Source organism: Emys orbicularis, chromosome 6, assembly GCF_028017835.1.
Source record: "Emys orbicularis isolate rEmyOrb1 chromosome 6, rEmyOrb1.hap1, whole genome shotgun sequence".
NCBI lineage: Eukaryota > Metazoa > Chordata > Testudines > Emydidae > Emys > Emys orbicularis.
In genome coordinates, this window is record NC_088688.1 from 37668370 (window position 1) to 37687014 (window position 18645).

The 18645-nt window shown below is 41.9% G+C and overlaps 1 protein-coding gene across 1 annotated transcript in view; it reads right to left on the minus strand.

The window, feature by feature from the left end:
• PDE4D (phosphodiesterase 4D) overlaps positions 1 to 14568 on the minus strand; it is a 650428-nt gene extending 635860 nt beyond the window's left edge. The window contains exon 1 of the mRNA XM_065406984.1: positions 14297 to 14568. Coding sequence (XP_065263056.1) covers positions 14297 to 14568 — 272 coding nt within the window. The remainder of the gene's footprint in view (positions 1 to 14296) is intronic.
• Between the last annotated feature and the right edge of the window lie 4077 nt (positions 14569 to 18645).

Here is an 18645-nt window from a genome sequence, read left to right on the forward strand (position 1 = left end):
ATAAAATCCTTTGTTATGCCTAAAATCTTTGGAAACATAATTTTTAAAGTTGGTGAAATTTCATAAGCATGTCTATTGTTATGGAGATCACACAAAGTAAATTAGTGTTCCCTTTTTCTAAAAGCAATGAACATTGTTATGAACACACTAAACCTCTGTGACTGATTAATTTAAAATAATGTCTTTGTTTCAGTGAGTTAAATATGTAGTAATCTGGAATGATTACTTTATGAAGGCTAAAGAGTACATTTAAAATATAAAATCAGTTTAGAACTACTGATTAAAAAAATGTAAAACAGAAGAGCTGCATCATGTATTCTATAATATTTAATGTTGTATTCAGCAGGACAGCTGACTTGCCCTTACTACAAAGTTTTTGCAAATAAATCTCTGACAAGCTTCAGGGTATATCAAAAAACCTGTGACTGACCTTTTTCATTCCCAAATGTAGTGTTTTTAATTAGGTACCTTCTGCATGTCCAGTCTTCACCATCTGGCATGCAGTGGAAAACATGGTCCATTTTCTTTAGAAAGAAATTGCAGAAGAGTGTTTTTTTCAAATGTCATTTGCTTCATTTGGGTTCAGGGATTTGGCTAGAAGGGGGTGAGGACGGAGACAGTGGGGAGTGGGGAGAGGGCAGGGCCTGGGTGGAGTGGAGTGGGGCAGGGCCTGGGGTGGAGCAGGGATAGAGTATGGGTGGGACTATAGGCAGAAGAGGTGGGCTGGGGAGCTAGCCTCCCCAAGTGGCAGCTTCACCCACTGCCCATGAGAGCAGGTAAGAGCGGGTCGGCTCCCGCACACCCAGTTCGCACTGCAGTCTCCTTAGGTAGGGGCCATATTCACAGAGCCGAATGCACCAGTGCCACACATTCTGTGTGAGGGAGAAGGTACAGGGGTCTTTGCGGGAAACTGTGATTCTCTGCTGCCGTGAGGCGGGCTGGGCGTCTCGGTATCCTTTGCTGCCTTGTCCCTCCCCAAACCCGGGCTGTTGTCGGGCATAGGGGCACCAGTTTAATAATACTTCGTAGGACCCCATAAATCCTAAGAACGGCCCTGCTGTCCCTGAGCAGGTGCACAAAAGGGAATGGGTACAAGGAGCTTCATCCCTCATGCTGTTACATAAAGACTTAGCACAACTGCAGTGTCATGACTAAAGAATGCAATATAGACAAACCCTAAGTGTATTTAAATTTGTACTGAGTATAAGATCAACCATTAAGGATTATCATTTTGAATTCTTTCCTGACTAGGTGTCAAGAACCCTTTGATAATGTACACACCCACAGCCAGCACATGTAAGCTGACTCGGGTTTGTGGGGCTCAGGCTATGGGGCTGTTTAATTGCAGTGTAGATATTCAGACTTGGGCTGGAGCCCAGGCTCTCAGACCCAAGCATCAACAGCACAATTAGACAGCCCCAAAGCCCAAGCCAGTTAACACGGGTCAGCCGCAAATGTTTAATTGCAGTGTAGATATACCCTTTATGTCTTGGAGCATATTTCTGCCCCTTGCTGGTTTATTCAGCTGAATGTGTGCACAATTCACAGTTGCTGCTATATCAGTTGTGTTCAAACATATATTCCACTGTCAGTGGGCACTTGAAGGCACTCTAATGGAAAACAATGGCACCTGGTGATGCTGTGAGCCGAAATGGTTATATACTTTACAGAGAAAGCAGACACCAAGTGAAAGGTAAACCTCTAATCTCAACTGGTTAACAATAGGATGCATATTATGCTTTTTCTCCCATGGGAAAGGAAATTTTTACATTTTTTTTTTTTTTTTAAGGATATAGGTAAATGTCAGAAACAGCCCCCTACACATGTGTAAATGGGCAGTTTACATCATCATCTTCTAAAATCTTGGTTCTGTAGGAATGCTACCAATCTGCCACAGAGCCCTTGCTTAGTGTCAGTATTTGTTAGTCAAAAGTCTATCAAAGTGGTTTAGTTTCCATAATAGAGAAGTTCTTTCACAAAATGACTGGCCTGGAGAAAGAGATTGCAAGGACTGTTAGCAGTAGGTGTTTTGGTTCCATAGAAACAGTACAGAAAATGTTTTGGCTGTGGAATTAGAATTATGTTTGCAACATTTCAACTACAGAATTGCTGAACTTATCTCAAATAGAACCTTATATGATCAGTCGGTTGTCACCTTGCTTTTGTTTAAACCTTTAATTAAACATTTTTTTTCTAGTAAGGTGATCCAAGTGGTTCAGTGATTTAGAAAGTGTAGGGTATGTTAGAGGAAACCCAGAGAATCTAGTAGTTTTTACATCTATGACTTGTTTAAACATTGCCTTTTATCTCACTCACATGTACACACATCTAGCTAAAATCAGGAGAACATCATAGTGTGATATGGCTACTCTGAAATATTATTTTATGATGGTATAAGGTTTAGGTTTTTTCTATGAAGCCTGAGTGACACACTGCATGAGTCTCTAGATCTCTTTCTGTTGTCAAACTAAAGCAAGCAGAGTATGCATTGTTTATGATCCCTCTCCTTTCTCTATGCTACTGGTATACTTGGCCTCCTCTCTGCTTTGATGGAACTTTCTCTTGAAATGCTTCACATGTATCAATCTAATTATTTGGGCTCCCTGAGATGTGAGAGTGGTGGAGCAGGGCAAAAGGAAAGGACAGGTAAGTATCCATTAAATATACTGATGGTAAGCGGAAGAAAGTAAAATATATATTTCTGTGCTATAATCAGTTTAAGCAGCAGCAGCAAAGATTGTGAAACCGACAAAGTATAGTCGCATCAACAGAGTTGGATAGCCTGTTATGAAGGGACATTTTATTTATTTATTTATAATTGACAATTTAGGTTTGTTCGTTTTTTTTAAAAAGTGAGATAAAAGTCTGAGTAAAAGCATATTGTGCAACATAAAATAAACAAAGCCATGGAGCTTATCAATGCTATTATGGCAGTTGAATTCCTGAATATTAAATGGCACACCCTACCAAGATCCATTTAAGGTATTTCTAAAGCACATATCATTTGGTATTTAAGTGCCAAAGTTGATGTAAGAATATTTATGATGGGTGGAGATGTAGGTTGGTTGAATTCAAAGTGAAGTACTGTATATAACTGAGTACAAATACTTTCACAGTCACTAAATTACATATTTGTAGTTTTGAAACTATCATTCAATGGAATCAGAATACAAAATAAGACCAAAACAAGTGAAAACGCAAGTTTAAAAAAAATGAACAAAAGGCCTAAAGCAAGTCAAACAAACAGAAGACCAATCAAAGAAACCCCATCATATAAAAATGAAACCTACTGTTTGTAATAGAAAAAATGGTGCTATATACATCTTACTAACTCATTGTGAATACAAAGAAGTAGGAAAATGTTCTGTCCAAAAATACATACAGTAGAAAGGAAACTGATCATTTTGGGTTTTAATAATCAAGATCATATTTTCCCCCATGTGGAAATATTAAATTAATGAAGAAATTTAAATTGTCATGTTTACATACATGTCTCTCTATATACACACACCTGTGTTTATTTTAATAAGGCCTCACAGTTTCTGTAAGTTTACTGGCAATTAATTTACTAGGCAATGTTGCCTCCTCTAGCCCGTCTCTACTTGGCCGTACTTCTTCCTTTTCTTTCCTTTGTTACAGAAGGGGAGTCTTGGTAGAGAAAAAGGAGAGTCTGGCTACCAAAGGATCTGAGAATAAAGCTGTATGGTTTGAACTTCTGAAGTATCCATTCTAGAACTGGGCAAAATTTTTCAGCTGAAACTATTTTTTTGGCAAAAAAATGCATATGTGGCAACACCAAAATGTTTTGCAAATTCGTTTCAGTGTCACTAAATTGTGTTGGAAAATTTTTTCTGAAAATGTAAAAACATTTCAGCATTTTTAAATGACGTTTTGATTTGAAATGACGTTTTGTTTTGAAATTTCCTTCAATTTTATTAAAAATAATTCATTCAACCAAAAAAAATTCAGTGAAAATTTTGAAAAAATTGTTTCAGGTTGATCTGAAACATTTTTTATTTTTTTATTTTTTGGAACTTCCAGATAAAGCCCCTCTCCCCCTCCACAAATCACTGATTCTCACAGCTCTAATCTATTCACAAACCTTTTCTCACATGCACAAATGTGACACACCTGTAGTGGAGTTGTTCACATAGCTAGGAAACTGTCGAATCTTTCTCCCTGCAACTGGTCTCCCTCTCCTCCCCCATCCCTTTCCACAAGCCCTGATACCAATCCACCCTAGAATAGCTAGGGGGAAAGGGGCTGGGAGGTAGGGGCAGTATAGGGTGTGTTTAGGAGGGAACTAGCTGTGAGGATTGACCCAGAAAATTATAGACCTATCAGCCTGACACTGATCCTGGACAAAATAGTGAAATGGCTGATACGGGGCTAGATTAATAAAGAATTAAAACAAGGTAATATAATTAATGATAATCCTAACTGGATATGTTTTCTATGAGATTACAAGTTTGGTTGATAAAGGTATTTGTGTTGATGTAATAAAGACTTCTGTAAAACATTTGATTTGGTACTGCACAGCATTTTGATTATAAAAATAAAATGATACAAAATTAAAATGGCACATTTTAAAAATGGATTAAAAGCTAGCAAGCTGACTGGTTTCACAATGTAACTTCTAAACAGGAAATCATCAATATCAGCTGTATATCTAGCGAGATTGATTCTTGGCCCTCTGCTATTTAACATTTTTAGAAATGAAAAAAAACAAAATCACTGATTAAGTATTCAGAAGATACAAAGATTGTGGAGGGAGTAGTAAATTATGAAGAAGGCAGGTCACTTATACAGCCTGATCTGGATCTCTTGGTAAAATGGGTGAGAGCAAACAATATGTATTTTAATATGGCTAAATAGAATGCATACATCTAGGAACAAAGATTTATACATATTTACACAATTTATTGCTTCTATTTTGAAAAGCAATAACTCTGAAAAGGAATTAGGGATTATAGTGGCTAATCAGCTAACATGAACTCCAGGTTAGATGCTGAGTCCAAAAGAATGGGATCTGTGCACATATAAACAGGGGAAATTTGAGTAGGAGTAGAGGGGTTATATTGCCTCCATATATGGCATGGTATGACTGCTACTGGAATACCGTGTCCAGTTCTTGAGTCCATAAATTTAAAATGATTTTGATAAGCTGGAGAGGTTTCAGAGGAAAGCCACAAGAATGGTTAAAGGATTGGAAAACATGCCGTAGAGTGGGAGATTAAAGGATTTCAAACTATTTAGCTTATAAAAGAGATGGTTAAGGGTGACTTGATCAGTTTATGAGAACTTACATGGGGAACAAATTTGATAATGGGCTCTTCAATCTAGCAGAAAAAGATGTAACACAATCCAATGGCTGGAAGTAGAAACTAGACAGATTTAGACTGGAACGAAGTGTAAGTGGGGGAATGGTCCCGCTATTGTGGGGAACTTTCCTGGCTTCTGCACCACCCCGGTGAAATAGGCTAGCAGAAGGATCTGAGTCCTCGCTCCCACTTCCTTTACCCAGAGGCCTCCCTGCCCTTGAGGACTCCCCATCCACTCTCCTGTCTGGCAGAGACCTCGTAACCCCGACAAGGTTGGGCCCAGGATTCCTGGGGGGCTCGACCCCCAACCCTGCTGTGGTCACCTAGGACAGGGGCTAGGGTGTCCCCACTCCGGGGTGCTCTCTCCGCACTGGACACTTCCCTGACCCACTGATCATTTCATACACTTTAAAGCAAATACAAGTTATTTAATCAACAATTAATTTAAAAAAGAATAAGGACAAATGGGAAAAGTTAAAGGAAAACACATCACCCCGCTCTGTGTCAGGGAACATTACAAACAGTGTCTCTGGAACGTCAGGGCAGTTCACAGTCTGTTCCTTGTAGGTCCCAGGCCTCCTCCTCAGGCCCTGGCTGTGCTGCAGGGATGCTGTGGGTTGGACACTTGCTCTGGTGGTGGCCACACACCTCCAGGCTTTGGGTGATGGGACCCTTCTTCCCTGCATCAGCCCCACGTCAGGTTAAGATCACCCTCCCAGTCTGGCCTGCAAGGACCCTTGGCTGGAGGTGTCTTTCTGCTCTGGGCCCTTTGCCCAGGATCCCCCCTTGGCTGGCCCCAATTGCTCACCGCACCCGGCTTCAGACTGCTCCAGCCCCAGCCCCACTGTTCTAGCTCTGGCTCCACTCTGCCTCAGCACTGATGCTGCTGCTCTGCTTCCAGCGCCCGGGCTGCTTCTCTGGCCCCTCGGGCTCTGTGGCTGCAGCTCTGCTCCCAGCACAGGTCTGCTCTGTGGGCTGCTTCCGTGACTCTGCTCCCAGCTCTGACCTGCTCCCTGGGCTGCTTTTCTGGCCCCTCTGGCTGGCATGGCCCTGCTCCCAGCATAAGCTCGGGGCCCTGCTCTCTCTCCTTAGCTCAGCCCCACTCTGTCTGACCCAGGCAATTCCAGCTCACACGGCAGATGGGACCCCCCCCCCCAGGCTCCTGACTCCCTGATTAGCCTGGCCCCCCTGTCAATCAGGCTGACCTGCAGCATTGGCCTCTCCCCATTCTTTTAGTGCTGGGAGCTAGCCAACCAAAACACCCCCACTGAATGTTAGTAAGGGGACAACAGTCCCCTTACATAAGGCATGTATTTTTAGCAGAGAGGTTAATTAAACATTGGAACAACTTACCCAAGGCAATGGTAGTTTCTCCATCACTGGCAATTTTTAAATCAAGTTTGGATATTTTAAAATATATATATTTTAAGGAAGTCCTGTGACCTGTGTTATACATGAGGTCAGATTAGATGATAATTCATAGTAGTTCCTTTTAGACTAATCTATGAATCCTTACATGGCTGAGTTTGTCAAACACAAACCAGCAGAATTACTTTACCTTTTAGTACCTGTTAGTTCTCACAGCTGTTGTAACTTAAATATTATAAGGCATTAAAATGAACGCAACATGCTGTAAGCCCTAAAACAATATAATGCATATTTTGGGGGAAACAGAGTTACTTGTGTAAGTTTCAAGTATTCACCATTAATGTTGCAATAGTGCATTCCTTTTTTAATTGTTCAAAGTTTATGCAATTTTCATATTACCAAGTCTGAAATTATATACACAGAGGTTCAGGATGAGTTAATTATTTTTATTTCCATTAGACTAGGAAGGATTAGTTATAGCATTGCCTTGAAGCCATGAGTAAGTTATTCAGTAATTTCTCTGCTATCATAGAGGGAACTCCTATCAAACCCTCATAATTTCACTTTTCTATTTGGAAGCCCAGCTCACATACTGCTAGAATTACATGGCCAATGAGGACCTACCACTCTCAAACAAATATTAGCTAGATTTCTATAGCAGACTAGTGACTACAAATTAAGTTCAACAGCCTTCCCCCTCAAGACAACACGGAATACCCCCTCCAAAAAACAAAAACAAACAAACAAACAAAATCTGAGCCATGTCATGCCCTCTTATATAAAAATATAGAAAGGACAAAATTAAGTAAAAAAACACCCGTTTTCACTCAGAGTTCCCACCAAATCTTTCAATTGGTATGTGCAAGATTTTCATATCCCTGGTTGGGACAGGGGGCATGGCCTTAAATCCCATGGATGTCCCATGATTGGTGGATAAATCCCATAGAGCTCAGGTCTGGACAGAGGGTCTCCCCTTTCCCCAAAGCAGGGTTTTACAGACATTAATGATAGTTTGTGTATCTTCCACAAGGAGTTCCACAGGGATTTCTATGGGTTAACAAGAGATACTGCATAGAGTGATGCTCTATCATCTGTTTCCTCTCACTAAAATCCACATCCTCTTCACATGAAAGGGCTTCCACACATTTGGATGAGTGGTGGTGGAGATGATGCCACTACAACCCTGTCCACAGAACAATTTATAACAGTTTGTAAACTGTAAGTGCCATGGTTTGTGTCTGCATGTCAGATAGTAAGGGCAGCTAACAGTGTTTTGCCCCTGCCAAAGGGTTGGGCTGGCACATGGTTGAGTTCCTGTAGCCAGCTAATCAATCATTCTATTCTTTTAAAGGGGAATTATTTGTGTAACCATATTTGTGTAACTGGTTGTCCAATTCCTTCTTGTTCCCAAGTCTTTATACGATAGGACTTCCCAGAGTATCTACTTCCATGTGCTGCTGATGTTCTTCAGTTGACATGTCCTCAAGGTACTCTATTCCCTACTGAGGCAGTCTAGACTAGATGCTCAGGTTATCCTGGAACATACTGATAAAAATATGGCTAGGCAGGAAAATAGGTGCAGTTATGATGGCTAAAAAGCTGCCATGTGGCCACAAACTGAATCATATTACTTGCAATGTACCTCTAACTAGCTAAAATTTCACCCTTAAAACTTGTAGCGTAGACAGGACCTTGGGCTCCTTCATCCCATTATGTACTTACTGGCCAGTTTTGATCAGCATTTGACATCTTTTACTCCTCTCTCTCCTCCTCCTCCTCATGTCCTCCCCAAAAATCCCACACACAAGCACAGAAGGAATAATTTGACCCAGCTATACCACAAAGCATTTGAACACCCCTCCCCCGCAAAAAACCCCACCCCCACTCGTCACAATACTAGAGACTGATGGGTTGGTGACTAATTATCTAAGAAAGCAGAAAGGGATGATCCACTACATTCAACAATATGGCACAGATTTCCATGTTTCCTTAAAAATGCACATAATAAAAGTTAATACAAAACTGATGTAGGGTTTCAACCAGCACCCACTGAAGTCAATGTAAAAGATCCTTGAGCTCATATTAAACATTTTGTTATGGCTTTTATAAACAAACAAAACAAAACTATCTGTTGCATTTATACTAGCTTACTCCCAGCACTGGCGGGTCGGGACGTTTTGTTTACCTGGAGCGTCTGCAGGCATGCTTGTTCCCAGCCAATGGGAGCTGCGGGAAGTGGCTGGGAACGGCGAACCGCGGCCACAGGGAGCTGAGGGACTCCATGCCTGCAGACGCTCCAGGTAAACAAAATGACAATGTATTAGATATTCAATTCAATGATTCCATAGAGTTTAAAATCATCAAATTTTGGTATAGACCTGTTTATAAGCTGACCCCCGCTCTTTGATGCATCACTTTTTTACCAAAAATATTCGGCTTATGAACGAGTATATACGGTATTACAATTTATAATTCACTCCACATGTTCTGATGTGGATATACGTATTTAGCCACTGGTTTGAAAACTCAAAGATGGACTAAAAAGTTTTTTTTTTTTTTTTTTTAAATGAAAAACAGACAGTTGAAAGTTAAGGCTTGTTTGGACCTCTTTTGTTGTATGTGCTTTCTATGCATTTCTTCCTGTCACTGGCAGAAGCCATTTTAGTTGCTTTTTTTACTGAAGGACAGCCAAATATTCTATTAACAGGTTCAGGCACAAAAAGTTATTTTTGTAAAAAGCTTTACATCACTTTATTTGTAAAGGACTTTTAAGGTTCAGATATATGTGGATGAGTCTCTCTCAAAGACTTCATCTGATATAATCTGATGGCAAGGAAACAGAAAGCATTGAAAAGCTGTAAAAATGAAACAATACACCACAAATGAAGTACATGTTGTTTCAAGATACTTGTGAATTGCAAAGCCTCTTCTAATTGATTCAGTTAAATGTCACAGAAGCCTTGAGTAATCTATATTTAATAAATTAAATTCAAGGTTTATCCTTCATCTTTTATTTTTTGATCTCATGAACAATGACAATATATCTGTTAAGAGGAATACTTTTCTAATTAGTTTTCTTTTCTGAAGCAGATGCTGTTGCTATACTGTCATATTTGTTGTTATGAGGGTTTAGTTTTGTGAATATTTGCCAGAAACCAATTGGATATAGTGAGGATGTGTACTGTTTCTTTAAATCTCCAGCAGAAAGACAGTGAAGAGAGGCTGGAGAAGGTTCTAGGTAAAAGATCTACAATGAAGCAAAGATAGAGAGAGGCAGGCTTTATCAGTAATACTTTTTTCCTTATTCTAACCAAATTCTTTGTTCAGTGACAGAGATTGTTATGTTATGCCGGTAAAGTAGTGTCTGATTTTAAAACTGCATAAATAAAGAAAATACCAAAGACCCATTCTCCACAAGAATTTTGCTTTGATAAACCCCTGGAATAGTCTGAGTAAAAGAAGTGCTTCACCAGATTTCAAATCGCAACACAACTTAACACAAAGTCTGTACATAATTTGTATTTAGTACAGAAGAATAATCGTGGCAATGTTTTTAAAAAGTTTGATGAGCATTTCATCCCAAAAAGGAATATAACACACCAACATATGTACTATTACCAAGCGTTTAAAAGTCTGGAAAGTGCACAGAGACCTTTATGAAGGCATCATATGAACAAAGCAAGCAGTGTGACTGGTATCCAAAAGGAAGAAAACAAAAAAGAACATCTGGTATATGCAGTTTTAAACAAGGTACTTTCAGATTTATTACAGCTTATGTCTCATCTATCTGTCAAATAAGTGTGGCAGCTAGTTCTGTTGTCTAAACTAATGAAAATGCAAGTCACCTACCAAGAAAGTAGGAGAAACAGTCCAAGAAGTAGCAAACAAATAATTTCTGTGAGGAAAAGAGCAGCACCCTTTAAAAATTAGTCTAAAAACCATAATATTCTCTGGGCAGAAAAACGGAGGTGCGAAAAGGGAAAATACAAGATATATGGGGTGCCCAGCAGGGCCGGCTCTAGGATTTTTGCCGCCCAAAGCAAAAACAATTTTGCCCCCCCCCCCCCGTTTTTTAATTACCCCACCCCCGGCCCCGCCTCAACTCCGCCCCTTCCCCAAATCCCCAGCCCTGCCTCCTCCCCCCAGGCTCTCAAGCCTAGGAGGGAGGAAGGGGGAGAAGCGGCGCCCGCGCCACGGCCACTCGGAGTCTCCCCCTCCCTCCCAGGCTTGTTTTGCTGGTGCCTAGAGCCGGCCCTGGTGCCCAGCCAGTGGAAATGTATAGTAAACATAAACACACAAACAAATCAGGAAGATAATCCACAGAAGGATGAATGATGCTTGTGTATGCTCGAAAGTTTGTCTCTTTCACCAACGGAAGTTGGTCCAATATAAGATATTACCTCACCCACCTTGCCTTTCTAATCTCAAGATTTGTCATTCGATTCTTACATTTAAAAGTGATAGGGTACATGATCACTACAACATGTAAACGCACATTTAAGGACAGAATATCAACCCTAAACTGCAACACCCCAAGGTAGTGCTCAGGATTAATTAGTTACAGTGAGACTCTGTGCTGGGCCCTAAGGTGTAATTTTAACATGACAAACTTCCCTGCACTAGCTTTAATCTAGGTAGCACTGGTGCTGGTAACAATAACAGTGATGATGAGGCAGCATGGACACTGACTCAGGCCAGCAACTTGAGTGCATATCCAGGGTCCCTGGTGGCATCTAGCCCCCAATAAATCCTGTGCCACCATATCTTCACTACACTTCAGTGTAGACATACTCTATTATGACAGAGTCCCCAAGCTACCTTACTGGCCACAGTATTGCCTGGAATCTTGCCCCAAACATGCCTTTAGCCCTGGCCTGGCACAGAAGGGCTAGGGCTTGTCTTTGGAAAGCAGTCTTGTGGCTGTCTTTCAAAGTGACTGCATGAGGGGAATCCTCACCCAGCCAGATATAGGGCTTTTAGGGCCCCTTCACACTATGCTGGTTCTTTTTCCTGGTGAAAGAGGGCTGGAATGGGGGCAGAAGGGGTGAAGATATTTCCCATAGTTTCCAAGTTAACTGGTGCAACAATACTTTCCAGATTGAGTGAAGCTAGATTTCACAATGTTCCACTTTGCCCTAGACTGCCACACTGACAACTTCTAATGCCTTTCAGAATTCATTGCTTTTGTTGCCTTCAATTTGGCATTACAAATAGAGCTGGGCCAAAAAAAAAAAAAAAATTGGCAGAAGCCTTTTTTATTTTGCACCAAAAATGCAGATTTGGGTCAACAAAAACATTTTGCAAATTTGTGTCAATATTTGCTACTTGTTTCGGTCTAAACAAAAACAAACAAACAAACAAAACCCACCCCACACTCTGACATTGCCAAAATGAAACATTTTTATTTTTCAGACTAGATTCCTAAGGTTATTAGGCACCATTCACAGAAGGAGGAGGCGGTGCTGGTGGCAGCCCATTACATCCAATAGTTTTTAATTTAGGGCTCTCATCTACGAAAGGAGAGATTTGGCTTCAACTCCCTAATCCCAAAAAGGGATTTGACCCTGGATCTCCCAGATCCCTGGAGAATGACCTAGGGCAGGAGTTCCCAAACTTGGTTCGCGGCTTGTTCAGGGTAAGCCCCTGGTGGGCCGCAAGACGCTTTGTTTACCTGAGCGGCCGCAGGTACGGCCGCTCGCAGCTCCCAGTGGTCGCGGTTCACCGTTCCCAGCCAATGGGAGCTGCGGAAGCGGTGGCCCGGCCTGTGCCGCTTCCCACAGCTCCCATTGGCTGGGAACGGTGAACCACGGCCACTGGGAGCTGCGAGCGGCCGTACCTGCGGCCGCTCAGGTAAACAAAGCGTCTTGCGGCCCACCAGGGGCTTACCCTGAACAAGCCGCGAACCAAGTTTGGGAACCCCTGACCTAGGGTGAGTCTCTTTCATTCTTCCTGTTGAAGCTGTTCCACTTTGTATACAATATTTGAACAGTCTTTGGGCCAGAGAGAGAGAGAGAAAGAAACTCTATAGTCAGGCGACTGGGCACTCAGCTAGGAAGGGAGACACCCAGATTCTAATTCCTGCTCCAAGTTGTTGAACCCATAACTAATATGAACAGTTCGATATTTTTGGGACTTTATGTACATTGATCAAGGGGAGAAGACACTTCTTAATTTTATTTAGTTTTCTCTAACACATTTGTAGTGCCTTCTTATCAGATTGTTTTAAAAAAAATGTAACATTCCTAAACTTTGAAAACATTGTTTTCCTCTCCTCTCCAAGGAGCAATAATATTCTCCAATGGAAAGGTACCCTGTTATTCTAATTCAGGTCTTAACAAGCACCCTATATAACAGCAGTTTTTTTGTTTTTTATTTCTTCTCCATGCCTCCCTGAATCTTGCTTGTTTTTTGTTTTATTTTTTCTCAACACTATATCAACACACTTCACTAATTACTTTGTCATCTTCCTACAGTAATATCTAAATCCCTTTCCTGGTCGCTATGCTGAATGTGTGTTCATTTTAACATGTATTGTTGATTCTGATTAGGCCCTAGACACATTTTACCATTTCTACATTAAATGCTCTTTCTGTTATACTCACGTATGCACACACACACCATAGTGCATAAACATAACATATGGCTATGTTCTGCAATTAATTTCATTCAACTAATGAAATCAACATTACTGATCCATTCACTGATTAAAACATGCCACCCTTTATCATCACTTTCTGCTGTAAGCTTATTCCCTTTACACTAATGCCACAAAGAAATCCCACAAAGAAAAGACAGAGCATATCAAAGATGACAAGACCATCACAGCAAATACCAGTGCATTATTTCTGGAAGTACAAGAATACAATAGATATCATTTTGAAAGATAATAAATATAAAAGCATACTACTCGTACACAGTAGAGGGATTCAATGCATATGAATGTTTTTCATCTAACTAACCACACACATCAAAAGAGCATTCCAGTGATCATTATTTAACATGGGGAATTACTTTTTGACTTTTCCTGTATTTATTACAATAATTATTTCAACAACTACTCCATACACAGGACCTAGCCCCTTCCGCTACTACAAAGTTCTACTAAATTTGAACGCTATGGAGATCTAGTCTTCTACTTAGGAGGTTATAAATATGACAATTAAAAAAAAAATCACACACACAAACATCTCTGCCTAGTTACTCTGACTTGAACAGCAGAGAGTCAAATACATTTCCTTTGTATTATCCTTGTTTGAATGCCTGGGGGGGAGGGGGGGAGCAGAGAAGGAAATTTCCTAAGAAAATCAGAGAGAAAAAGTAATCCTGACACCAACAATGTATTCTCATTTTATATCTAGAATAGAATGTACTTTGATAAGCTTCAAACCTTAAGTCAACTTCGAGTGACTGGCACTCTTAAACCATTCCTAATACCTATCCGAAAGATTCCAGATTTACTATGAATTATTTTACATTTATGGAATAACACTGGAACAATACAGATTAAAAAAAAAAAGCTTCCCATGCAAAAGTAAGCACTGCACTGCTGCAGAGACAAAAAGTTAACCCTATATGTAATCTCGTCTGTTAATGTGCACAATTCTTACCATGTATGTGCCACAGTGAAACGCCGCTGTTTTGGTATGTTGCTATTCAAAAGCATCCTGCGTAACAGCCTTGGAGAATTTCTAGGAGAAATGACTGGAGATAACCTGGGTGAAACAGATGAAGACTTCCTGGATGTCTTGGACTTTTCATGCTGCAACAGGTTTTCCCTCAGGGTCTTTACAAGATCCTCATTCAGCCATGGATTTTGGCACTGTGGACTATCAACTTCAGGTACAGTCAAGGTGTCTGGGCTTGTTGTCTGCTGAGCCATATTCCCCAAGTAGCTTTAATAATACAGTAATATGATATCTGTTTTGGTTGTTTAAAATATTTCCTTGTTAATTCAGTTCCAGAGAACCGTGCAGAGCTTCTACTCCGGCTCAGCCTATTCTGTTTTCAACATGGTGTTGCCTGCCCTCAGCGTCTCTTTATAGATAATGATCTGCAAAGAAAAAAGCAACTAACTCCTCTACAGAAACCTATTAAACATTATCACTCCTCTGACAATCCCGTTGCCAAAGATCACTTACTAGCTATCACTGCAAGTGAACATGGAGGGAAGAAACTGCGTTAGCACGGCTTTCTGTTAGAGCTACAAAGCTGCCTGTTAAACTATTGGAACTAACGTGCTGCAGCTGCTTGAGCGGCTTCTGGCTATGTGCATACAAAGTGCCAGGAGGAGGGCTTAAACATCAGATGCGTGTCCGTATTGTTTGTTATTCTTTCCGTTTGCTTATTCCTGAATCTTAAAATAGGCTGAAAGGAGAGGTGGGGGAATGCTGAACATCTTCCTCCTCCCCTCCACCCTCATCTACAATGTTTATTTTTGCAATCCCATCACTCACAGAAGAAAATTGCAAAACATTTTTAAGGTAACAAACAAGCACCAGGACAAAATAAATATAAAAAAGGTCCACTGATCTTCTACACTACAATCGCTTACCTAAACAAGACTTCAGGAAAGAACAATCTTCTTCAATAATACAAAAGAACGTGAAATTGCTTTGTCCTACACACACACGAAACAGGCTCTGATTGCCCCAAGGACTGTTTAATTAGGTGTTCTTAAATTAATAGGTCAATACATCTTCCTATCGTCCCCATAACTACTTAATCTGGAAGATAATTCCTATTCCTTTGCACAGTTAGTGAGTGCTGAAAATTGCCCTATTATGCAATACAGTCTTTATAAGTGAATTCTTAACATATGATAAAAGTGGTCATTATTTATTCCTTTCCTGTAGCACTGCTATTGAATTTCATTCTGAAGAAAAGATCAGCTTTCCTTTTGGGAATTATACAAGGCACTGCGCTGCTGTATTTTTCTTCTGATCTAGCAAATCCTCCGTCAGTCGGTGCTGAGGGCATTTTTTTTTTCAAATTAAACTCAATCCTCTCTCCCTGAATAGCTAAAGTACTCTTTATAAACATCATTCACTTTTTCTGAGACCGACATGATGACCCACAGCAGACAAAGCCAGAACTGGAATCAGAGCCCTTATTGATTTAAATTTGGTACGTGTCCTACTTTCACATCACAGAAACAAACACCCCCTTTCTTTTAAGATGAACACTCCCTGTGTACTAGAAATGTCACCAAGATACAAGAGATTTGCTGAGTGCAGAGTAAGTGTTATATGCATATTATATCAGTGCAATATGTTTCTCCCATTAAGTTACATTATCTTGCATTCAAGCTCTGAGGGGAGAAAGCATTTAATTATAAAGGTCCCCTGGCAAAGTGACTCAGCAACTGGTGAGCCACCTTGTGGCCAAGTGAAGCATTGTGGGATTTCACACTCATACTCCTGCTGTCCAGGTCTACTAAAATGCTTGGTGACATCCTCCCAGTCAGGTCCTTGTGACTTGGCCCTCCAGCTGGGTCATCTTTTATCTCACCTCTTCCAGGGTAAACCAGGGTTTCCACCCAATAGTCCCAGGCCCTCATACCAGGTTGACAGTCCTGGTCCAGGCCCAATAATCCTTCTGGCCCCTTCTGTCTGGGGTCTTCCAGCTAGTCCTCATGTTGAGGCGATGGGAGGGGGAAGGGGAGGAACTCAGTACCTCCTTCTACTCTGGGTTCCAGCCCCGGGATCCTTGTGGTAACTGGTTGTTTTGTCAGAGCTCTTGCTCCTTCTTTGGAGCTACTTCCTACAATGGATCCAATTTCTCAGTGCCAGGGGATTATATTCTCAGCAGAGGTCTGTCTCAGGGCCCAGCCCCTAAACTCAGTCCTCAAGATAACAGAGGAAAGGAAAAGAAATAAAGAATAGCAACTTCTCTGTCCTATCTGGATCCTCCAACTGCCGAAGTACAGTCAACCTAAGGTAGCTTGTCTTTCTGCAATGATCTTCTCCAAGCTTGGCCCTTCTGAAATAAGTTTCTCCCTTTTTAAGGCTCCTCTACTAAGATTGATATGTCCCCCAGGTGCGATGGGCCAGGGCTACCTCATTCCAAAGCTGCTCTTTAAAATTTTCTTGCTTGGTATATGGTTTGTATACCCCACCACACATCCATATGGTGACCATGTGTAAGGGGACTGTTATCCCCTTACTAACATTCAGTGGGGGTGTTTTGGTTGGCTAGCTCCCAGTACCAAAAGAAAGGGGAAGGGTTGATGGGAAATCAGGACCCTGAGACTGACAGTCCCCAGGGGCAATGGGGAGAGGCCAACGCTCCAGGTCAGCCTGATTGACAGGACAGGCAGGCTAATCAAGGAGTCAGGAGGCCGGGGGGGGTCCCGTCCTCCGTGTGAGCCAGAATTGCCTGGGTCAGACAGAGTGGGGCCGAGCTAAGGAGAGAGCAGGGGCCAAGCTAAGCTGCTGGGAGCAGAGCTGCAGCCCCAAAGCCAGAGCGCAGCCCAGAGAGAGCAGACCTGCCCTGGGAGGAGAGCTGCAGCAATCAGAGCCAGAGGGGCCAGAGAAGCAGCCCAGGGAGCTGGAGGCAGAGCAACAGCAGCAGCCGTGCTGAGGCAGAGTGGAGCAGTCCAGAGCCGGGTGCGATGAGCAGCTGGGAAGAGTGAGGGGGACCCTGGGCAGCGGGCCCAGCACAGGGAGACGCCTCAGCCAAGAGGCTCTGCAGGCCAGACTTGGAGGGGGATCGTAACCCTGACAGGGCGGGAGCGACGCTGGGAAGAAGGGTCCTGCCACCTAGAGCCTGAGAGCGTGTGGCCACCGCCAGAGCAAGTGTCCAACCCGCAGCGTCTCTGCAGCACAGCCAGAGCCTGAGAAGGAGGCCTGGGACCTACAAGAAACAGACTGTGAACTGCCCTGACATTCCAGAGACACTGTTTGTGATGTTCCCAGCCACAGAGCGGGATAATGTGTTTCCTTTAATCTTTCCCATTTTTCCTTATTCCTTTTAAAATTAATTGTTAATTAAATAAACTGTATTGCTTTAAATCGTATGTAATAATCAATGGGTCAAAAAAGCATCCAGTGCAAAAAGAGTACCCCGGAGTGGGGACATCCTAGCCCCTGACCTAGGTGATCACAGCAAGGTTGGGGGTTGAGCCCCCCAGGAATCCTGGGCCCAGCCTTGTTGGGGTTACGAGGACTCTGTCAGACAGGAGAGTGCAAGGGGAGTCCTCGAGGGCAGGAAGGCCTCTGGGTAAAGGAAGTGGGAGCGAGGACTCAGATCCTTCCGCTAGCCCATTTCACCGGGGTAGTTCAGAAACCACGAAAGTTCCCCACAATAGCGGGACCATTCCCCCCGCTTACACATACTTTCAATATGGTAGTGAGGCTTGCCCAATGGCTAAGTGATAGTGAGTGCACTGCTACGTGGGAGAGGAGGTTTCTGTTCTCCGTCCTAGTTTCTAGATGGCACAAGAAATCCTGCAAAGGCAAAACTGAGTTGCAAAAGAGACTTAGCACTCAACAGCAAAGTCTTCCAAGCCTCCTCTGCTAGAAGGATGATGGCTTCAGCATAGCTCCTCAAAAGATGTGTGAGAGAAGAGTAAAAATTATTAAACAGGCTTTGTAAAGGATAAGACGACTACCTCTCCCTAATCTCCCCTTCATTTGTTTATAAAAATCCGGTAATGACTCTACATAAGCCTGATCATTTTTTCCAAACAGCTTAGTTTATGTATGAAAATCCAGGTGCTCTTGTGCTATGAAGCCCTGTACTCTTGTGCCCACACTAAAGCATTTTCAAGAAAGCAGCAATGGCCTCCTAGGACTGGACAGACTGCCCTATTTGGGGACAGATCTTGCACCATTGAAGTCAATAGGACTGTTGTCATTTACTTCAATGAACAAAGGATCACACTTCAATTAATATGATCTTACAAAAAATAATTTGGCTTACATACCAGTAGCCTTATTTCCATTATTTGAAATAATGC